This window comes from Phaenicophaeus curvirostris, chromosome W, assembly GCF_032191515.1.
Source record: "Phaenicophaeus curvirostris isolate KB17595 chromosome W, BPBGC_Pcur_1.0, whole genome shotgun sequence".
Lineage (NCBI taxonomy): Eukaryota > Metazoa > Chordata > Aves > Cuculiformes > Cuculidae > Phaenicophaeus > Phaenicophaeus curvirostris.
In genome coordinates, this window is record NC_091430.1 from 4,042,305 (window position 1) to 4,061,609 (window position 19,305).

Genomic DNA, 19,305 nt, shown 5'->3' on the forward strand with positions numbered 1-19,305 from the left:
CAAAACAAAAATACAATTAATTTTTAATTTTATCAACTTTAGCTAGCATCTGTCTTGATTTATAATGTAGAAATTATGTGAACTGCACTGTTGCTAATGGAAAGCAAAATATTCTGGCAAAGCAATTGTTGTTGGTGGTCAGGGATACAGATCTGACTATATTCGGGCATAGCATTGATCCAGATTTCTCAGGGAAATAGTACTTTGCTCAGTATAGAATGAAACTCGTTTTAAAATGAGGAGAGTGTATTTGCAGGCACAGCAGTAGCTACACATATGTGCTACAAGAAATAAGACTGCATGTTTGCTTTTGTCTTGCAGGATGAAATATGCACAATATGTTTTCCTGGCATTGCTCTTCTCCACCATCGAATATAGCCTAGCTCAGACCTGTACAGTGGAGTCTTTCTCTGTGAAAGACAATTTTGATCCAAAGAGGGTAATTATGACTACTTAATCTACCAAACACAATACACCAGGAGAAGCTTCACTACATAAGCTGGTTTTCCAGTGTATAGGATGTATTAATCTAAACTTTGCCATTAGAATGTTATCTTTTTATATATACTGGATCTGGAACACTGTTTCTACAGTTTGCTCTTTTTGCTAACATTTAACCTGATGGACATTATGGTAATATTGACCACAGAAATGTTTGGGATGCTAGACTATTATATTTGACATAATCTTCTGTTAGCTCAAGTTCAGATTGGCTTTCAGTTTTGGGGAATACATGAATGGAACACTTTTTAGATTATCAGTAGAGGGAAAGGTCAAACAAGTACCCTGGAGGACTTACATCTACTGCTGTCCCTTCTTCTGAGTCAGGTCAACACAAATTTTTAACTAAACTGAGTATCCTAAACAAAGACTAAGTTCTAAATAGAGTGACTTTTTTTGTCTGTCTCTGAACAGAAAATCAGGGCTAACTTTGTTTTGGAATGGTCCAGAATGGTCTGTCAATACCTATTTGGACCGGTTGCCTACAGAACATGCCATCATATAATTTCCAGCCACAACCATAACTTGTGGGGTTCCAGAATTTTTTTCTATAAAATTGGCCTTGCTGACAACAAATACATTTCGGGGGAGAATGTTTTGAGAACTTCAGTGTTTTGACAAAACAACATTATTCCTAGCCTCGTGTATTTGGAAGTTAGAAATTCCATCTCAGTTATCCTTAAGCATGTAATTTGCCAGACAGATTTCATTACTTTAACTGAAGAGTTCAGTTGATGAGAGCTATGTTCTGCTTCCCACATTATTTCTACTGATACAGGTAGGTTTTGAAGCTCTCCCAGTCATGCAGTCATTTGCTTTTCATAGAATCATAGAATCACCAGGTTGGAAAAGACCCACCGGATCATCAAGTCCAACCATTCCTATCAATCACTAAACCATGTCCCTCAGCACCTCATCCACCCGTCCCTTAAACCCCTCCAGGGAAGGGGACTCAACCCCCTCCCTGGGGAGCCTCTTTCCCTTTCCGTGAAAATTTTTTTCCTAACGTTCAGCCTGAACCTCCCCTGGTGGAGCTTGAGGCCATTCCCTCTCGTCCTGTCCCCTGTCCCTTGGGAGAAGAGCCCAGCTCCCTCCTCTCCACAACCTCCTTTCAGGGAGTTGGAGAGAGCAATGAGGTCTCCCCTCAGCCTCCTCTTCTCCAGGCTAAACACCTCCAGCTCTCTCAGCCGCTCCTCTTGTTCTCCAGCCCCCTCACCAGCTTCATTGCTCTTCTCTGGACTCGCTCCAGAGCCTCAACATCCTTCTTGCGGTGAGGGGCCAGAACTGACCCCAGGATTCAAGGAGTGGTCTCGCCAGGGCCGAGTCCAGAGGGAGAAGAACCTCCCTAGACCTGCTGGCCACGCCGTTTCTGATCCAAGTCAAGATGCCATTGGCCTTCTTGGCCACCTGAGCCCCTGCTGGCTCATGTTCAGTCACTGTCAACCAGCACCCCCAGGTCCTTCTCCAGGCAGCTTTCCAGCCAGACTTCTCCTAGTTTCCTAGATCTTCAACCAGATTCAGTTGCTCAAAACTCCATCCTTGACCTTGAATGTTTCCAGGGATGGGGCAGCCACCACCCCTCTGGGCAACCTGGGCCACCCAAAACAATTTCTTCCCAATATTTAGTCTAAACTCTCTTTTCGTTTAAAACCACAACCCCTCATCCTGTTGCTACAGGCCCTGCTAACAAGCTTTTCCCCCATCTTAGGTGCCAGATCCTGCCCTGGGATGCTGGTTGTCCCCAAGGGAGGTCAGGTACCTGGTAGCAGGTGTCGCACGTGGGGCGTCCGTCTCTTTGGTAGTAGCGCTGGCCAGCCAGGAGCCGCTGGCAGGTCCGGCAGGTGAAGCAGTCGGCATGGTACTGCTTCCGCATCGCCTCCACCGTCGGCTCCCGGGGCCCCAGCGCTTTGTGGCAGAAGGCACAGATGTCTCTGGAGCCATTTTATTTCAGTATATGTTGGTTTTAAATTTTCAAGGTTACTTTTTCTAGGAATTTTGTTCTTTGTCTTAATCTCATTTCAGTTCCCCCTATTCCTTTACACTTTACACCATCAGAGATCATGAGTAAAAGCTCAACTTTAGCCTGTCAGCCACAATAGGACAAACAGGCTAGTAGCTCCAGCCAGTTTGATAATGGCTTTGTGGCTATGATTTGGTCTCCTTACTGACATCCGTCACAAAGAAACCAAGGTTTAAATGAGAACAGAGAATAACTGAAAAGATTCACAGCAGTAAATCCTGAGTTATGGATGAAGCATTTCAGGATAGCATTTCAGAGAAGATTACAGTGTTGGGCCTCCATGAATGTCTCAAGTGTTAAACAGTAAATGCATACAGAAATTCAGACTTCCTAGAACTATTTCTTTTAATGCATCACAAAAGAGTATACAGGCGAATGTGCTGAACTGTATAGCAGAACTTGTTTGGTACATATCCATAGAAACTCAGACTTTTACCACAGGCCAGGAAGTGGCTACTTAGAGTCTTCTGCCAGTCTTGCAGTGGTGATTAATCAAGACAACTGTATAGGGTTTGTGTGTCAAGGTTTTGGTAGCAGAAGGGCTGCAGGGGTGGCTTCTCTGAGAAGACACAAGAAGTTGTCCCCATGTCAGACACAGCGAGTTCTATCTGGCTCCAAGATGGACCTGATGCTGGCCAAAGTTGAGCCAATCACCTCTGTGATAACATATTTAAGAAGGGGAAATAAAATGATGCACAACAGCAGCTGGGAGAGAGGAGTGAGAATATGTGAGAGGAACAACTGCAGACACCAAGGTCAGTGAAGAAGGAGGGGGAGGAGGTGCTCCAGACACCGGAGCAGAGATTCCCCTGCAGCCTGTGGTGAAGACCGTGGTGAAGCAGGCTATCCCTCTGCATTCCATGGAGTTTAATGGTAGAGCAGATATCCACCTGCAGCCCATAGAGGACCCCACACCAGAGGAGGTGGATGTGTCCAAATGTGGCTGTGACTCCGTGCAGAGCCTGCACTGGATCAGGCTTCTGGCAGGACCTGTGATCCCTTGAAGAAGAACCCATGCTGGAGCAGGTTTTCTGAAGGATTGCAACTCATGGAAAGGCCCCATTCTGGAGCAGTTTGTGAAGAACTGCAGTCCATGAGCAAGATCCATATTGGAGAAGTTCGTGAAGGACTATCTCCTGTGGGTGGGACTCCACGCTGGAGCAGAGGAAAAGTGTGAGGATGAAGGAGCAGCAGAGACAACAGTATCTAAACTCCTGTAAAGCCCTTGACACGGTGCCCCACAACATCCTCCTCTCGAAATTGGAGAGAGATGGATTTGATGGGTGGACTGTTCAGTGGATAAGAAACTGGTTGGAGGGTCATACTCAGAGAGTAGTGGTCTATGTCTCAAAGTCCAGATGGAGATCAATAACTAGTGGTGTCCCTCAGGGGTCTGTACTGGGACCAATGCTGTTTAATATCTTCATCAATGATATTGACAGTGAGATTGAGTGCACCCTCAGCAAGTTTGCAGATGACATCAAGCTGAGTGGTGCAGTTGCCACACTAGAAGGATGGGATGTCATCCAGAGGGACCTGGACAGGCTGGAGAAGTGGGCCTGTGAGAACCTCATGAGGTTCAACAGGGCCAAGTGCAAGATCCTGCACCTGGGTTGGGGCGATCCCCATTTTCAGTACATGATGGGGGATGACGTGATTGAGAGCTGCCCTGAAGAGAAGACTTTGGGGTGCTGGTCGATGAGAAGCAAGATAGATTCTATTCTATGAAGTAAGTGCAGTGTGGATGACTAAACTGGGAGGAAGTGTCAATCTACTGGAGGGTAGGGAGGCTCTACAGAGGGATCTGAACTGGCTGGATTGATGGGCTGAGGTTTAACAAGGCCAAGCACCGAGTCCTGCACTTGGGACCTAAAACCCCTGAGCAGCGCTACAGTCTTGGGGAAGAGTGGCTGGAAAGTTTCCTGGCAGAGAAGGACCTGGGGGTGTTAGTTGGCAGCTGACTGAACATGAGCCAGCAGTGTGCCCAGGTGTCCAAGAAGGCTAATGGCATCTTGGCTTGTATCAGAAACAGCGTGATCATCAGGACCAGGAAAGTGATTCTGCCCTTGTACTCATCACTGGTGAGGCTACACCTTGAATACTGTGTTCAATTTTGTGCCCCTCACTATAAGAAAGACATTGAGGTTCTGGAGCATGTCCAGAGAAGGGCAACAAAGCTGGTGAAGGGGCCGGAGAACAAGTCTTATGAGGAGCGGCTGAGGGAACTGGTGTTGTTTAGCCTGAAGAAGAGGAGGCTGAGGGGAGACCTTATCGCTCTGTCCAACTACCTAAAAGGAGGTTGTAGAGAGGTGAGTGTTGATCTCCTCTTCCAAGCGATAGGTAATAGGACAAGAAGGATGAGCTGGCAGTGTGCGCTCACAGCCCAGAAGGCCAACTGTATCCTGGGCTGCATCAAAAGAAGAGTGGCCAGCAGGTCGAGAGAAGTGATTCTGCCCCTCTACTCCTCTCTTGTGAGACCTCATCTCGAGTACTGTGTCCAGTTCTGGACTCCTCAACGTAAGAATGATATGGAGCTGATCTAACAGGTCCAGAGGAGGGCTATAAAGATGATCCAAGGGCTGGAGCACCTTACATATGAGGACAGGCTGAGAGAGTTGGGCTTGTTCAGCCTGGAGAAAGCTCCGAGGAGACCTTATAGTGACCTTCCAGTACCTGAAAGGAGCCTACAAGAAAGCTGGAGAGGCCTATTCATAAAGGCTTGTGGTGATAGGACAAGGGGGAATGGGTATAAACTGGAGAAGGGCAGATTTAGACTAGACATGAGGAAGAATTTCTTCACCGTGAGAGTGGTGAGCAGGTTACCCAGGGAAGTTGTGGCTGCCCCATCCCTGGAGGTGTTTAAGGCCAGGTTGGCTGGGGCCTTGGGAAGCCTGATCTAGGGGGATGTCCCTGCCCATTCTGGGGGGGTTGGAACTATATGATCTTTAAGGTCCCTTCCAACCCTTACTATTCTAAGATTCGATGAACATGTGAAGAACTGAATGCAACCCTCATTCCTTGTCCCTCTGCACTGCTTGTAGTGGAGAAGGCAGAAAAAATTGGGAGTGAAATTGAGCCCAGTAAGAAGGGAGAGATGAGGGGAAGGTGTTTTAAGATTTGGTTTTATTTTTCATTATCCTACTCTGATTTGATTGGTAGTAAATTAAAGTAATTTCTCCAAGTCGAGTCTGGTTTGCCCAATGATGGTAATGGGTGAGTGATCTCTTCCTGTCCTAATCTTAACCCACAAGCCTTTCATAATATTTTCTCTCCCTGTCCAGATGAGGGGGAGTAATAGAGCAGCTTGGTGGGCATCTAATGTCCAACCAAGGTCAGTTCACCACAGCAATAACCTTTCATTTCAGTATGCAGGGAAATGGTATGCCCTAGCCAAGAAGGATCCAGAAGGTCTTTTCCTTCAGGACAATATCTCTGCTGAATACAGTGTTGAGGAAGATGGCACAATGACAGCATCTTCCAAAGGTCGAGTGAAGCTTTTTGGGTAAGTGTATGCTTAACTTCTAACTCTAGCTGATGACATGATATACTAAAGAGATTGCGTGACTGGTGATTTATTCCATGACTGACTTGCTGTTATTAAAAAGACAAGCTCAATATAACTAATACCTTAGAGATCAACGTCCTGAGTTATTTCTCAGTCTAGTTCTGGTCTAGGCCCATGGTAAAACTATTGTATAACATGATTGCCAAGTCAACGATGAAGTAAAATCTGTAATGATAGACTGGTGAAGCAAATAGACTGGAATTAAAAGAGGGGAGTCAGTGTAGCCTGTGAGAAGGTGAGTAGCTCAACAGGTTTGAAGGGAAGAAATGACTGTAAATGAGTGTTGCATCAGTGGATATTTAGACTTCTTTGGAAAATACTAATTAGATCTTGGATACTTTCGTGAGACCTGAATAGAAAGATGCAAGTCCCTTGGTGATGACTACTATAAGTGATTACAACATGTGAAAGGATGAAGTGGTTCTCTGCATATAGATGGAGAAGAAATATAGAGAATATATCAATAAGCTAATACTAGAACTGTAGCATCATAGAATGGTTTGGTTTGGAAGGGACCCTTAAATGCCATCTAGTCCAACCCCCCTGCAGTGAGCAGGGAAATATTCAACTAGATCAGGTTTCTCAGAGCCCTGTCCAACCTGACCTTGAATGTTTCCAGGGGTGGGATTTCTACCACCTCTCTGGGCAAACTGTTCCAGTGTTTCATCACCCTCATTGTAAAAACTTTCTTCCTTCTGTCTAGTCTGAATCTACACTCTTTATTTCAAAATCATTGTCCTATTGCTACAGGCCCTGCTAAAAAGTTTTTTCCCATCATTCTTGTAAGCCCCCTTTAAGTATTAAAAGGTCACAATAAGGTCCCCAGAGCCTTCTCTTCTCCAGACTGAACAATCTCAACTCTCTCAGCCTTTCCTCGTGTGGGACGTCTCTGATCATCTTTGTGGTCCTCCTCTGGACCCACTCCAACAGGTCCATGTCTTTCTTGTGCTAAGGGCTCCAGAGCTGGACGCAGTATTCCAGGTGTGGTCTCATCAGAGCAGAGTAGGGGGGCAGAATCACCTGCCTTGACATGCTGGCCACACTTCTTTTGATGCAGCCCAGGATATGGTTGGCCTTCCGGGCTGCAAGTGTACATTCCTGGCTCATGTCCAGCTTTTCATCAATCAGTATACCCAAGTCCTTCTCCATAGGGTTGCTCTCAACCCCTTTATCCCCTAGCCTGTATTAATACCAGGGGTTACCTCAACCCAGGTGCAGGACCTTGCACTTGACCCTGTTGAACCTCATGAGGTTCAAAGGGCCCCACTTCTTAAGCTTGTCCAGTTCCATCTGGATTGCACTCCATCCGTCAGGCATGTCAACCACACCACTCAGCTTGGTGACATCTGCAAATTTGCTGAGGGTGCTCTCGATCTCACTGTCATTGATGAAGATATTAAACACTACTGGTCCCATTACGGACCCCCGAGGGATGCCACTCATCATCTATGTCCATCTGGTTATCAAGTCATTGACCCTCTGGATGCAAACATCCAGCCAATTCCTTATCCACCAAACAGTTCAGCCAGCAAATCCATCTCTCTCCAATTTAGAGAGAAGAATATCACGTGGGACCATGTCAAAGGCTTTACAGAAGTCCAGGTAGATGACATCCATGGGTCTTCCCTTGTCCATTGATGTGGTCACCCCATCATAGGAGGCCACTAGGTTGGTGAGGCAGGACTTGCCCTTGGTGAAGCCATGCTGGCTGCCTCAAATCACCTCCATGTCCTCCGTGTGCTTTAGCATAGCTTCCAGGAGGATCTGTTCCATGATCTTCCCAGGCACAGAGGTGAGGCTGACAGGTCAGTAGTTCCCAGGGTCCTCCTTTCTACCCTTTTTAAAAATGGGTGCAATGTTTCCTTTTTTCCCAGTCACGAGGGCCTTTGCCTGACTGCTGTGACTTTTCAAATATCACAGAAAATGGCTTGGCAGCCATATCGGCCAATTCCCTCAGGACTTTTAGATGCATCTCCTCAGGTCCCATAGACTTATACATGTTCAGGTTCCTCAGGTGGTTACGAACCTAATCTTCTCTTACAGCAGGAGAGACCTTGCTCTCCCAGTCCCTGCCTTGTTGTCCATCCTCTCAAGAGCTGTGGGAAGAGAGCTTGCCAGAGAAAACTGAGGTAAAAATCTTGTTGAGTACCTCAGCCTTCTCCTCATCCATTGATACCAGTTTGCCAGTCATGTTCATCAAGGCAGGTGCACTTTCCTTGACCTTCATTTTCTGGCTTGCATGGCTATAGAAGCCCTTCTTATTATTCTTTGCTTCCCTTGCCAAGTTCAGCTCCAGCTGCGCCTTGGTCTTCCTGACTCCACCCCTACACAACCAGGCAGCATCCCTATCCTCTTCCCAGGTTCCCTATCCCTGCTTGCACTGCCTATGCAGGTCCCTCTTGCTCTTCAATTTGACCAGCAGGCCTCGACTCAGCCACACTGGTCTCCTCCCTTCCTTTCCTGATTTTTTGTACCTGGGGATGGAGAGCTCTTGCACTCTATGGAAAGCATCCTTAAAGATTTGCCAGCCCTGCTCTGCTCCCTTGTCCCTGAGGGCACTTTTCCAGGGGGTCCTATCCAGTAACTCCTTGAAAATTTGGAAGTTTGCTTTCCTAAAATTCAGGGTCTTGATTTTACTTTTCACCTGACGCATATCCATCAGGATCCCAAACTCTGTTGTTATTCAGTGTTAACTAACCAAAATATTTAACTTGGTGAATAATGGAGTAGGCTGCCCTGAAACTTTAGGTTTAATAGCAAAGTACTCTAGGATTTTTTTGAAGCAAGGCAAAATGAAGCTGAACACACATGGCATACAATGTATGTGGGAAGAATACTCAAATGATAGTAATGTATTTCTGAATGGCCTCTTCAGAAATCATGCAGGATCTCAATGGATGTAATTACAGGTTCTGGGTGATTTGTGCTGATATGGCTGCTCAGTACACAGTACCTGACCCAACCACTCCAGCAAAAATGTATATGACATACCAGGGCCTGGCTAGCTACCTGTCCAGCGGTGGTGAGTGAATTTCTTCATCCCCCTGGGGTCAGTCTAGAGATTATGGTTGCCCAAACTTGTGTATTTCAGTGTATGAGCAGTCAAAATTGCTGAACTCAAATTGTTCCAAATGGAGACAAAGCATCCTTGGAGTGGGGAGCTTTTTCCAAGGCTTTTTATCTTAACAGAAGGGGTAGGATTCATAAATTCCCCAGGAAGCTTTTATTTCTGCAGAAGGGATAGGATCCAGAAATTCCCCTGAGACCCTACATATCCACCAGTTTAGTTAACAATGAAGACCACAGCTTAGAGATAGCTGACATTGCAAATATGCTTTGGACAGGTGAGCGCTGTGCTGAACCTAGGGAAACAATTCTTCCTGAACTCCCTCAATGTGCCACCATAACTGGTGGTACATGACACATGAATTCAAATCTTCATCCCATCAACAAGGCACTGATTGTGTCAGGCAGGCATGGCAGAAATTTGCAACACTACCTTAAGTCCATCTCACAGAAAATTCCTTGTGCCACACCTCATTTATGTAGCCTTAATACCCTGTAATTCCTTTCTGAATCCCTCACAAATGTTGGGTTGCCAGAGAGACTAATTCTGGAAGTTGAGCAGTTGGGATTCAACTTGTTAGTGCATGACAAAATACGTTCCTTCCATACTGGCAGATAAACTACACTAAAATATACTTAGCCTAAGAACAAAGCTGGAAAATGGATGCCATCTTTTACTGGAACTATTCATATAAGAAATATTATCTGCTTGCCCTGTCTCAATACACACACCTAGACAGGAAATATAGAGAGATTTTTGTCATTGAAAACCCAAACAGATGTGGTCCAGCTAACACTTTTGGTCACAGAAACTGAATGTGAAAATGCACTTCCAATCCTGTTCCAATCCAGTTCCAGTCATGGCTGAATAAGAGTCTATCTTGTAAAGCAATATCCAGCCTTTGTGTTAAGAATTTCATGGCAATTTCTATTGTCTCAGTGAAATTTAGCCTGTTCTCAAGATCACACTTTCCCATCATCAACCCTCAGGCCTGTGTTTCAGTCCAAGCTTTGGAACTCTATGATAGAGAGAGCATGGAAATGTTTGATGTCTTGGTGTGGGCTGTACTCTTGTCTGTGTTGTAGAGACCAGACAGCAATGGAGCCAAGTTCAGCCCATAGGGAGTCACCCATTATTAGCACTTGCTCAGCACAGTTGCCATGTGCTATAACATGATGGGAAACATGGTAGATTTGGGGCACATTGTGTTTACCCCATTCTTCACCTCACAATGTAGACATAAGCTAAGCAATTAGAGGTGACCTTCTGTCCTTTGGGAATCTGTCCCTGCCATGTATTATATTAAAATCTCCATCTGCTAGAATAGTACATGCATGCCTTTGCTCTGTGTTTTCCACCATGACAAACATATCTGATTTGATGTTTTAGGAGACAACTACTGGGTGATTGACACTGACTATGATAACTATGCTATTACCTATGCCTGCCGTAGTCTGAAAGAGGACGGCTCCTGTGATGATGGCTACTCTCTGATCTTTTCACGCAACTCTCATGGCCTTCCCCCAGCCATTCAACGCATTTTGCGCGAGAAGCAAGAGGAAATCTGCATGTCTGGCCAGTTCCAGCCTGTGCTGCAGTCAGGTATTTTCAGTTACTTAAATGCGTTGGAGTGATTGCATTGGTAGATTGTAGAACCAGGCAATTGCACTTGCTGTAATTGCGATAGAGCCACTGCAAACTGATTTTTACTTCTTTAGAAACATTTTTTTAGTGTCATATTTAGTAAGAATGTGGCTGCAAAGCAAAGTCTGTGGAAGGGAGAGCAAGTGAGATTTAGGGTGGTTCTACAACCTTTTTTTTTTTCCCTATAGCAATCCTGTGCTCTGAGGCTAGCATGCTATGAAAGGTAGAATGTCTTTATTATCCAAAAAAATCACAGAATAATTTAGGTGGGAAGGGACCTCTGGACTTTGTTCTAGCCCCCTGCTCAAAGCAAGGTTAACTTAAGGCAGGTTGTTCAGGGCCCTGTATTGAATATCTCCAAGGATGGAGATCCCAAAACCTCTCTGAGATTCTGTTTTAGTGTCTGACAATTCTCCTGGGAAAAAGGGTTTCCTTTATAATGAGTCAGAATTTCCCATGTCGCAACTTGTGTCCATTGGCTCTTGTCTGTGCAAGTGCAAGAAGTCTAGCTTCATCTTCTCTACATCTTCCTATTAGGTTGTTGCAGACACCCCTCCACCCCTCCTCAATCCTTTGCTTTCTCTTCTTAAGGTTGAATAAGCCCAATTCTGTCAGGCTTTCCTCATATGTCATAATGATACATACAAGGGCCTGGACATAAGATGTTTCTGAACTTGGAAATGCTCGGCTTGGCTACTTGGACAACATTGCATTACCTTCACTCTGAGCACTGTTCCCTACAGGAAAAGTCAGTTTCTATAAGGAACACGCTCATCCTTCCTATCTGTCAGCATGATTTGATCCCTAGACTTCCTGTATAACAGAGACTACAGAGACTGAGGGGCTCTGAGTAGCAGTTCTACCAGTGTCTGCTGACAGTGGGAGTGAGCTGCTTCTCCACAGAAATACAAGTAGATCAACAGATAATTTTGCCAGGTCTCACAGCTGTTTTCAGAGTACCTTTGACTGGAGTTATGGAAGCTTATCTTCCAGCTCATCTGCTGTCCCTGAGATGACAAGATTAGTTTCTGGATTGGCTCCCACACTGTCTACATGCACACTAACTTCACTGGAGGTGGGCCCTTAAATCAGGTTTGAGGATCTAGACTGTGGGATTGCCACACCTTAGGCTTAGTTGGACAGGAAGTAACTGCTAAAGATCTCTGAATGGTTTGTCATTGTGTAAGCCAGTTCTCAGCTACCCCAGCACATATGGGTATCCTGTAAAGTCACAGAGCTGGTAGAGGGTTCCCTGTCTCTTGCACTCTATATTGCTTCCTATAGCAGAGAAAGGGTGACTGGTTTGTGGGCTGAGTGCCTAGGTGTTAGAGTAAGCTAAAAACTCATGACCCTTTGTGACTGGTGAAGGCAAACAGAACTCAAAACTGTCCAACAGAGAGGACACAGGACTAAAGTTCACTTTCTCTTTCGTTACAGGGGCATGCTAAAAAATACACTTCTGGTTCTGTCATTAAGCACTGAAACCATACTTCTTGGTCTTGAAGCTGTCATTCACTTTTAAAAAAAGAAAATCATAGTTTAGACTAGTGTTTTCTTCCTGTAAAACAAGAAAAGTCATGTGCTTTTAACTTATGTGTAATACATTATTGAGAACTGAATTTTCAGTGGAATACCTAATGAGGCATTTGTCAATATTTTTTTTAATTCTCTTCAACTACTTCTTATTATGTACCATATGCCTCTTTCACAGAATTTCTATTTTAATTCTGAAGTTATAAAAAACCGTGTTGAACAATAACATTGAGCTGAGATTGACAATATGCTCTTTGCTACATGTCTTACTATGTAATATTTCTGGTACATGCTAACATCCAAAGATCTTCACTGAGTATTTTTAATCAAACAATAGAACTATTATCATAAATAAATAAACAACTAGATCTGAATCAAGAATGCAACTTGTTCTCTCAATAACCCATTGCTTTAAATGAGCTCCCACTTACATTGTCTTGCAGCCTAGGTAGTAATTTATTCCCCACTGCCTTCCTCCAATATTCAATAGCTGAGCAATACAGAGCTGATAGGGTTTGTGGCTAAGCATTTCACAGATGTAGTGAACAAAAGGAATATTTCCTAGAAGATTCCTTGTAAGAAAAGGGGAATCTGCATAAGCATTTTTCAGCCATATATTTCCCATTACTCATGGGACAATCACATTCACTTTGATGCGTTTTCTGTGAATAAAACTACCAGTCCAGAACTGCATAATGAACACTATACTGAACTCTATGGTTTGACAACAACAAAGTTTTTTTTGAGGTCATAATTACTGATGGTGTTGTCCAAAATGTGGATCCATTACCTGGTGTGCAATAAGACAATAACTACATCACTGAGAGAGACATTGTTCAGGTTTGTGCAAATCCCAAGTGCTTGGAGGTTTTCCTCAAATCAAGCACACACCAAGGTGTTTGCCACCTTCATTTATACACAAAGTTACACAAAGCCATACATTATTCATCAAGCACGTAATCACATATTTATATGTAATTATAATAAATGCCAAGTCATTCCTTGCACCTTCTGCACATGCTCCAAAGGGGTCTTTAGGGGTGTCTGGTGGTCAGTACCCCAAAAATTACCTGCCAAGTTCATCTGTTTATTGGTCAACTCACCTCAATCTCCTCCCAAATTTTGGCTTGGTATTTCTAAATCACTGGCTTGGAACTTAAAGTTCCCAGTTCCCCATTCAAAAGCCGTGCTGATAAATTGTATTATTATTTCCAAAAGCCTATTTCCCTTACAGCTGAACAAGCTTTAACTAAAAGTACATGTTCCCATCACATAAAAATTCCAAAAGATAACTATTAACTGGGACCCATCTTGTATGAGTCGCCTGCCTGTGTGATGATCCTAAGATATTTTTAAGATACTTAAAAATATCATGGGCTTTTACCAACAATGGTACAATGAAGACCAGACTGTACAGACCTGGCCCTTGGGGCATTCACAAAATATGTGACACAATATTAGCCCTGAATAAAGAGCTGCAGAGTAGCAAAATCATAAGGGAGCCTCTACAAGTTGCTCGCACAATCTACTGCCAATCATTATCTACTGTATCTGTTTGAAGAAGCATATAAAATACTGAGCAAAGGCTGTTCTCCAGGGCTACCAATAGTATGCCAGAGATGCAGGGAGTTCTCTGAAGATAAGTTTGTTTTTCCCAGGATTCCCATCCAAGATTCACCCAACAGAGAAGACTTTTAGGAAGAGGTGTTAATCACTTTCCCAGTCTAGAAAAGTGAGCTTAAAAGGAAAGCAAGTTAAGTGTCAGCCACCATTTCAACCTTAGGACAGAAACAGGAAAGCACCAGGAAATTCAAAAGGAAAACCATTTAGGTAAAGACTATCAAGGTTTGTTTGGTTTATATGGCAAGGTTTTGATAGTGGGAGCAAGGAGCTTCATGGTTGGCCTCTGTGAAAAGACACCAGTGGGTGCCTCCCTGCCAGATAGAGCTAGTTCCATCTGGCTCCAAGATGGACATGCTGCTGGCCAAAACTGAGCCAATCTGCAATGGTGGTAGCACCTCTGTAATAAGAAGGAGGAAGGGGAGGAAATGCTCCAGGTGCCTGAGAAGAGAATCCCTTGCAGCCTATGGAGAAGATCATGGTGAAATTGGCATTTCCCTGCAGCCCATGAAGAGGACCATGCCAGGGCATATACTCACACTACAACCTGTGGAGGACCACCACTGGAGCAGGTGGATTTGCCCTGAAGGAAGCTGCAGCCTGTGGAGAGCCCACACAAGAGCACGCTCCTGACAAGACCTCTGGCCTCTGGAGAGAAGCCCACGCTGGAGCAGGTTTTATGGCAGAACTGCAGCCCATGAGGAACCTATGATGGAGCAGATTTTTTTCCTGAAGGTCTGTACCCCATGGGAAGGACCAATGCAGGAACAATTTGTGAAGAACTGCAGCCTGTGGGAAGGACTCACGCTGGAGAAGTTCGTGGAGGACTATCTCCCGTGGGTGGGGCCTCATGCTGGAGCATGGGAAGAGCATGAGAAGGAAGGAGCGACAGAGACAATGTGTGATGAACTGACCACAGCCCCCATTCACCATCCCCCTGTGCCATGTAGGGGGAGGAGACAGAGAATTTGGGAGTGAAGTTGAGCCCAGGAAGAAGGGAGGGGTGGGGGGAAGGTGTTTTAAGTTTTGGTTATTTCTCATTACCCTATTCTGATTTTGACTGGCAATAAATTAAACTAATTTCCCCAAGTTGAGTCTCGTTTGCCTGTGATGGTAATGTTTTGCAGAATCAAACTCTATAACTCCGTTAAGGGTTATAAAGCAGGTATGCGTTTATTCACCGGCGGGTGCGAGGGGGTAATCCTCCTAACTCACACACCGTATGGTCTAACAAGCAGATAGTTATAGTGTAAAGACATGCCTATTCATAAACGCCTATTACATATTCATGACCTTTCCTCACTTCTTATTATAATTAGATTCAAGAAGCTTCTCCCATACTTGCGCAGGTGTGGTGTCGTGGTCTGGGGCTCAGGGCTGAAGTAGCCTTCATCTTCCTCATGAATCGTCCCTGAACCCAATCTGTGCACAGGCACATTCTCATCCTGGTCGAGCTCCAAGACTGCAGAGACAGGTGCAGTCAGCTTTCTGCTGTTGCGCACATTTCAGCTTTCCCTTATCAGTGAATGTCTGCGAATGAGCTCCTCCCTTATCAACATCCAGGGTCTTCAAGGCCTTTACTAGCAGACAACGCGTATTTCAGTGAGCTAAGCCTTCTAAGCTTTTCTAACTTTTCCCCTATATCATATGCCCGCACATCAGTAATTGCAGACTGATCTCCCTGTCCTTATCTCGACCCACAAGTCTTTTGTTATATTTTCTCTCCTCTGTCCAGTTGAGGACTGGGAGTGATAGAGGAGCTTGGTGGGCACCTGCCATCCAGCCAAGGTCAATCCATCACAGTCTGACTAGCTCAGTTAGAAGAGCATGGGACTCTTGATCCTAGGAATGTGATGCTGGGTGCCAAAAAGGACTGTAGTGGGTTTACCTTGACTGGCCACCAGGAGCCCACCAAGCTCCCTCTCCTCAGCAAGATGGGGGAAGGGGGTGGGGGGGGATAAGATGAAAAAGAAAGTTGACTCCATCCCAATACAAGCATGAGGAGGAAGGAATGGCAGAGAACTGTTATGAACTGACTGCAACCCCCTTTCCCCATCCTCCCATGTACTGCTTGGAGAGGGAGGAGGTAGAGGAGCTTTGAATGAAAGAGTGAAGGTGAATCTCAGAAGAAGGAGGGTTGGATGTATTTTAATTGTTGTCTTTGTTTTTCACCATTCTACTTTCTTTATAATTAGCAATAAATTAAATTAATTTCCCCCAAATTGAGTCTTTTTTGTCCATGTTGATAACTGGTAAGTGATCTCTGTGTCCTTATCTTGACACACAAACTTTTACATCTTATTTTCTCCCCCCTGTCCTACTGAGGAGGAGCAGTGAGAGAGTAGTTGGGTGGGGGTCTGGCAGACAACCAAGATCACAACCCACACACAAGTATTGTAAAAATATTAACTTTTTGTGCAGGACTAAGTGCAAGGTTAGTACACTGACTGACACACTCCCTGCTGCTGCTGCTGCATCCAAGGGAGAGCATGGAGTTGGAGTTCTGCGAACTTAGAGCTTGTATTGCAATCAATTAGACATTAAAACCTAGCTGAGCGTCCCTGGCTTTAGGCCAAGACATTCCTCTAGTTCTAGAGAACTGGGATTTTTAATGCCTACAGTTATCACTTAATATCTGTATGACTAGAACAGCTGGGACTTCCAGCAAACAGGAACTACATGCTAACATCTTTATAGTGCTTGATGTAGTCTGTGTAGGAGAGCTAAGTGCTGAACTCCCTTCTCTGTTATGCAAGATATAACTGCCAGGACCACAGGATGGGAGTGGTGATTAACGGAGAATGGACCCAGAGAGCTGATTTCTTGGAGAGGTGGGAGGAAACTTCCCCTCAAGGATGGCAAGTAGACCATGTGATCTGGTGAGTCAATGGGTATAGACTAATTACTTGATCTCCAGTTCCCTCTACTGACTCCAGGCATCTCAGGAGACTAGAGTGGGACAGGTAGCTAGGTCATACATTCTGCTGGTTTACACCTATCTCATGCTATTTAGATGTGTAAACAAGGTGTGCCTAGAGGAAGAAACACACCCATTCTTCTACCTGCCTTCTGAGGTGGTTGAGCATATTACAGCCCTGGTTCAGATGTTACTTTTCCATCTTAGCTTGGATGAACCAAGCTGACATCCCTAGCTTTAAGTGTATATGTAGGTCCTAACTCACACTCCTCAACCTTGCACAAACTTTTCACTAACAAAGAGAAAGCTATTTACAAATGAAGACAGACAGTTGAAAGATTTGAGGGCTCACTTGAAGAACTTTAAACTAGATTAGAAGGGGGAAAAGAGTAAAATCAGGCTTGCTGGAGATAAGAGTGGGGGTGGCATGACTGTTTAAGGGACAGTGTGCTAGCAAGGTCCTTTGGTCTGCCATCTCAGTGGAGATAGGGGATGGAGATCCACATGTCAGCAAAGATACAAGGGTTGTTGATGTCTTAGAAACCATGGAAGCACCTGAGAAAGGTCACATAGGAATTAAGGCTTCTCCCTCAAAAAAGGTTGCAGTATCAATAGTCCCAGTGAAGTGTCTCTACACCAATGCATGCAGCATGGGTAACAGGAGGAGAGAGAAGCCATCATGCAGCAGGAAAACTATGATATAGTTGCAATCAAAGAAAAATGGTGGGATGACTCACACAATTGGAGTGCTGCAATGGATGTCTACAAACTCTTCAGAATGGATAGCTGAGGAAGGAGAGGTGGTGAGGGGCAGCCCTGTATGTTATGAGTATTTTGTCTAGAGCTTGACAAAGGCAATGATAGGGTTGAGTATTTATGTTTAAAAATCAGGAAGAAGGCCAACAAGGCAGATATCATGTCTGTTACAGACCACCCAACCAGGGTGAAGAGACAGACAAAATATTCTATGAGCAGCTGGGAGAAGTCTAACGATTGCTAGCCCTTGTTCTCATGGGGGACTTCAACCTACTAGATGTCTGCTGGAAACACAATACAGCAGGAAGGAAACGCCCTGCACTCGACTCCGAATATGGAATATTACTGTCCTCCTGCGTCCTTCCATGTTTTTTTTAAATCAAACGCTTGAGAACTCTCTGGGGGCATTTCTTTACTCTTTAACCAGGTCAATAAAAGTTCTAAGGTTTTTCCTTCTATACGCACCCCCTGTTTCTTTAAAATATGCTTAAACATCTTCAACACTGACTTTTCTTCTGTTCACATATTCACACCCATTACGATCTCGGCTGCTCACCTGATCCTGATGAGAACAGGTAGTTCTGGAATTTCTTCTATTTCTCCTTCTTGAGCTCTGTGCCTACTTGGTCCAGCCAGTACACAATTGATCAGCTGAGTGTTCCCTTCAGACACACCTTGATGGGGTGTGCTTTATTGACCCAGCATACTGCAGTATCTCCTGTTGTCTTCAGTATCTCCGGCTATCTCCAGTATCTCCGGTCGTCTTCCAGAATCAGGCTGCTAGTCGCATCAAAATCAGGGTCACCATTTGATGAGGGGATTGAGACACAGACTTCAATCTGATGGATTGAAGGCCCTTTATTGAGTAAGTTGTTTCTTTATACACCCTTTTGGGTTACATAACAGGCTGTCCACAAGGCTATCAACAGTGTATTATTGGCTAAAGGTAGCTGTCCATAAGGCTATTACTAACATTGGCTAAACAACTGCACATGCTAAAAAAACAAGCTACACTAAAATTAACCTTGTTGATATTTTTCTTCTTTTGTTTTTCTCTCAGTTGCTACTTCTTCACACTGAACTAGCTCTTGTTTATCTCTCGGCTGTCTGTTCTTCCCACCGAACTAGCTCTTGTTTTTCTCTCAGCTCTCTGTTTCAAGGTCTTGTCAGAATTGTTCGATGTCAACAAGGCCCACAGCATCAAGTCCTTCTTCCCTATAAAAAGTCTCCACACTCATCCACCCGTCTTTTAAATACCTCCAGGGATGGTGACTCAACCACCTCCTTGGGCAGCCTGTTCCAGTGCCAAATGACCTTATCTGTGAAAATTTTTTTTCTGATGTCAAGCCTGAACCTCCCCTGGTGGAGCTTGAGGCCATTCCCTCTTGTCCTGTCCCCTGTCACTTGGGAGAAGAGGCCAGCACCCTCCTCTCTACAACCTCCTTTTAGGTGGTTATAGAGGGCAATGAGGTCCCCCCTAAGCCTCCTCTTCTCCAGGCTAAACAACCCCAGTTCCTTCAGACGCTCCTTGTAATACTTGTTCTCCACCCCCTTCACCAACTTCGTTGCTCTTCTATAAATATAAATAGCTTTTCTTTCTGAAAAGCTATTTAATGTGTATTTTACTTTTCTTACAGGGGATGCCATGAATGCTTATATGGCAGAGTAACAACAAAGTTAAC

The 19,305-nt window shown here is 44.6% G+C and overlaps 1 protein-coding gene across 1 annotated transcript; it reads left to right on the top strand.

Annotated features, from left to right (window-relative positions):
- The first annotated feature begins 322 nt into the window (after window positions 1-322).
- On the top strand, window positions 323-10,787 carry LOC138732921 (purpurin-like). Its single transcript, XM_069879702.1, has 4 exons — window positions 323-439; window positions 5,887-6,023; window positions 8,996-9,108; window positions 10,543-10,787. Exons 1-4 carry the CDS (start codon window positions 323-325, stop codon window positions 10,785-10,787), a joined length of 612 nt encoding a protein of 203 aa, XP_069735803.1.
- Window positions 10,788-19,305: the final 8,518 nt, after the last annotated feature.

Bases quoted from the DNA above. Each gene is read 5' to 3' on its own strand.
- LOC138732921 (XM_069879702.1), top strand. From the start codon at position 323: ATGAAATATGCACAATATGTTTTCCTGGCATTGCTCTTCTCCACCATC. The intron at 440-5,886 runs GTAATTATGACT...CTTTCATTTCAG, and splicing joins ACAATTTTGATCCAAAGAGG to TATGCAGGGAAATGGTATGC. The intron at 6,024-8,995 runs GTAAGTGTATGC...ATGTAATTACAG, and splicing joins GGTCGAGTGAAGCTTTTTGG to GTTCTGGGTGATTTGTGCTG.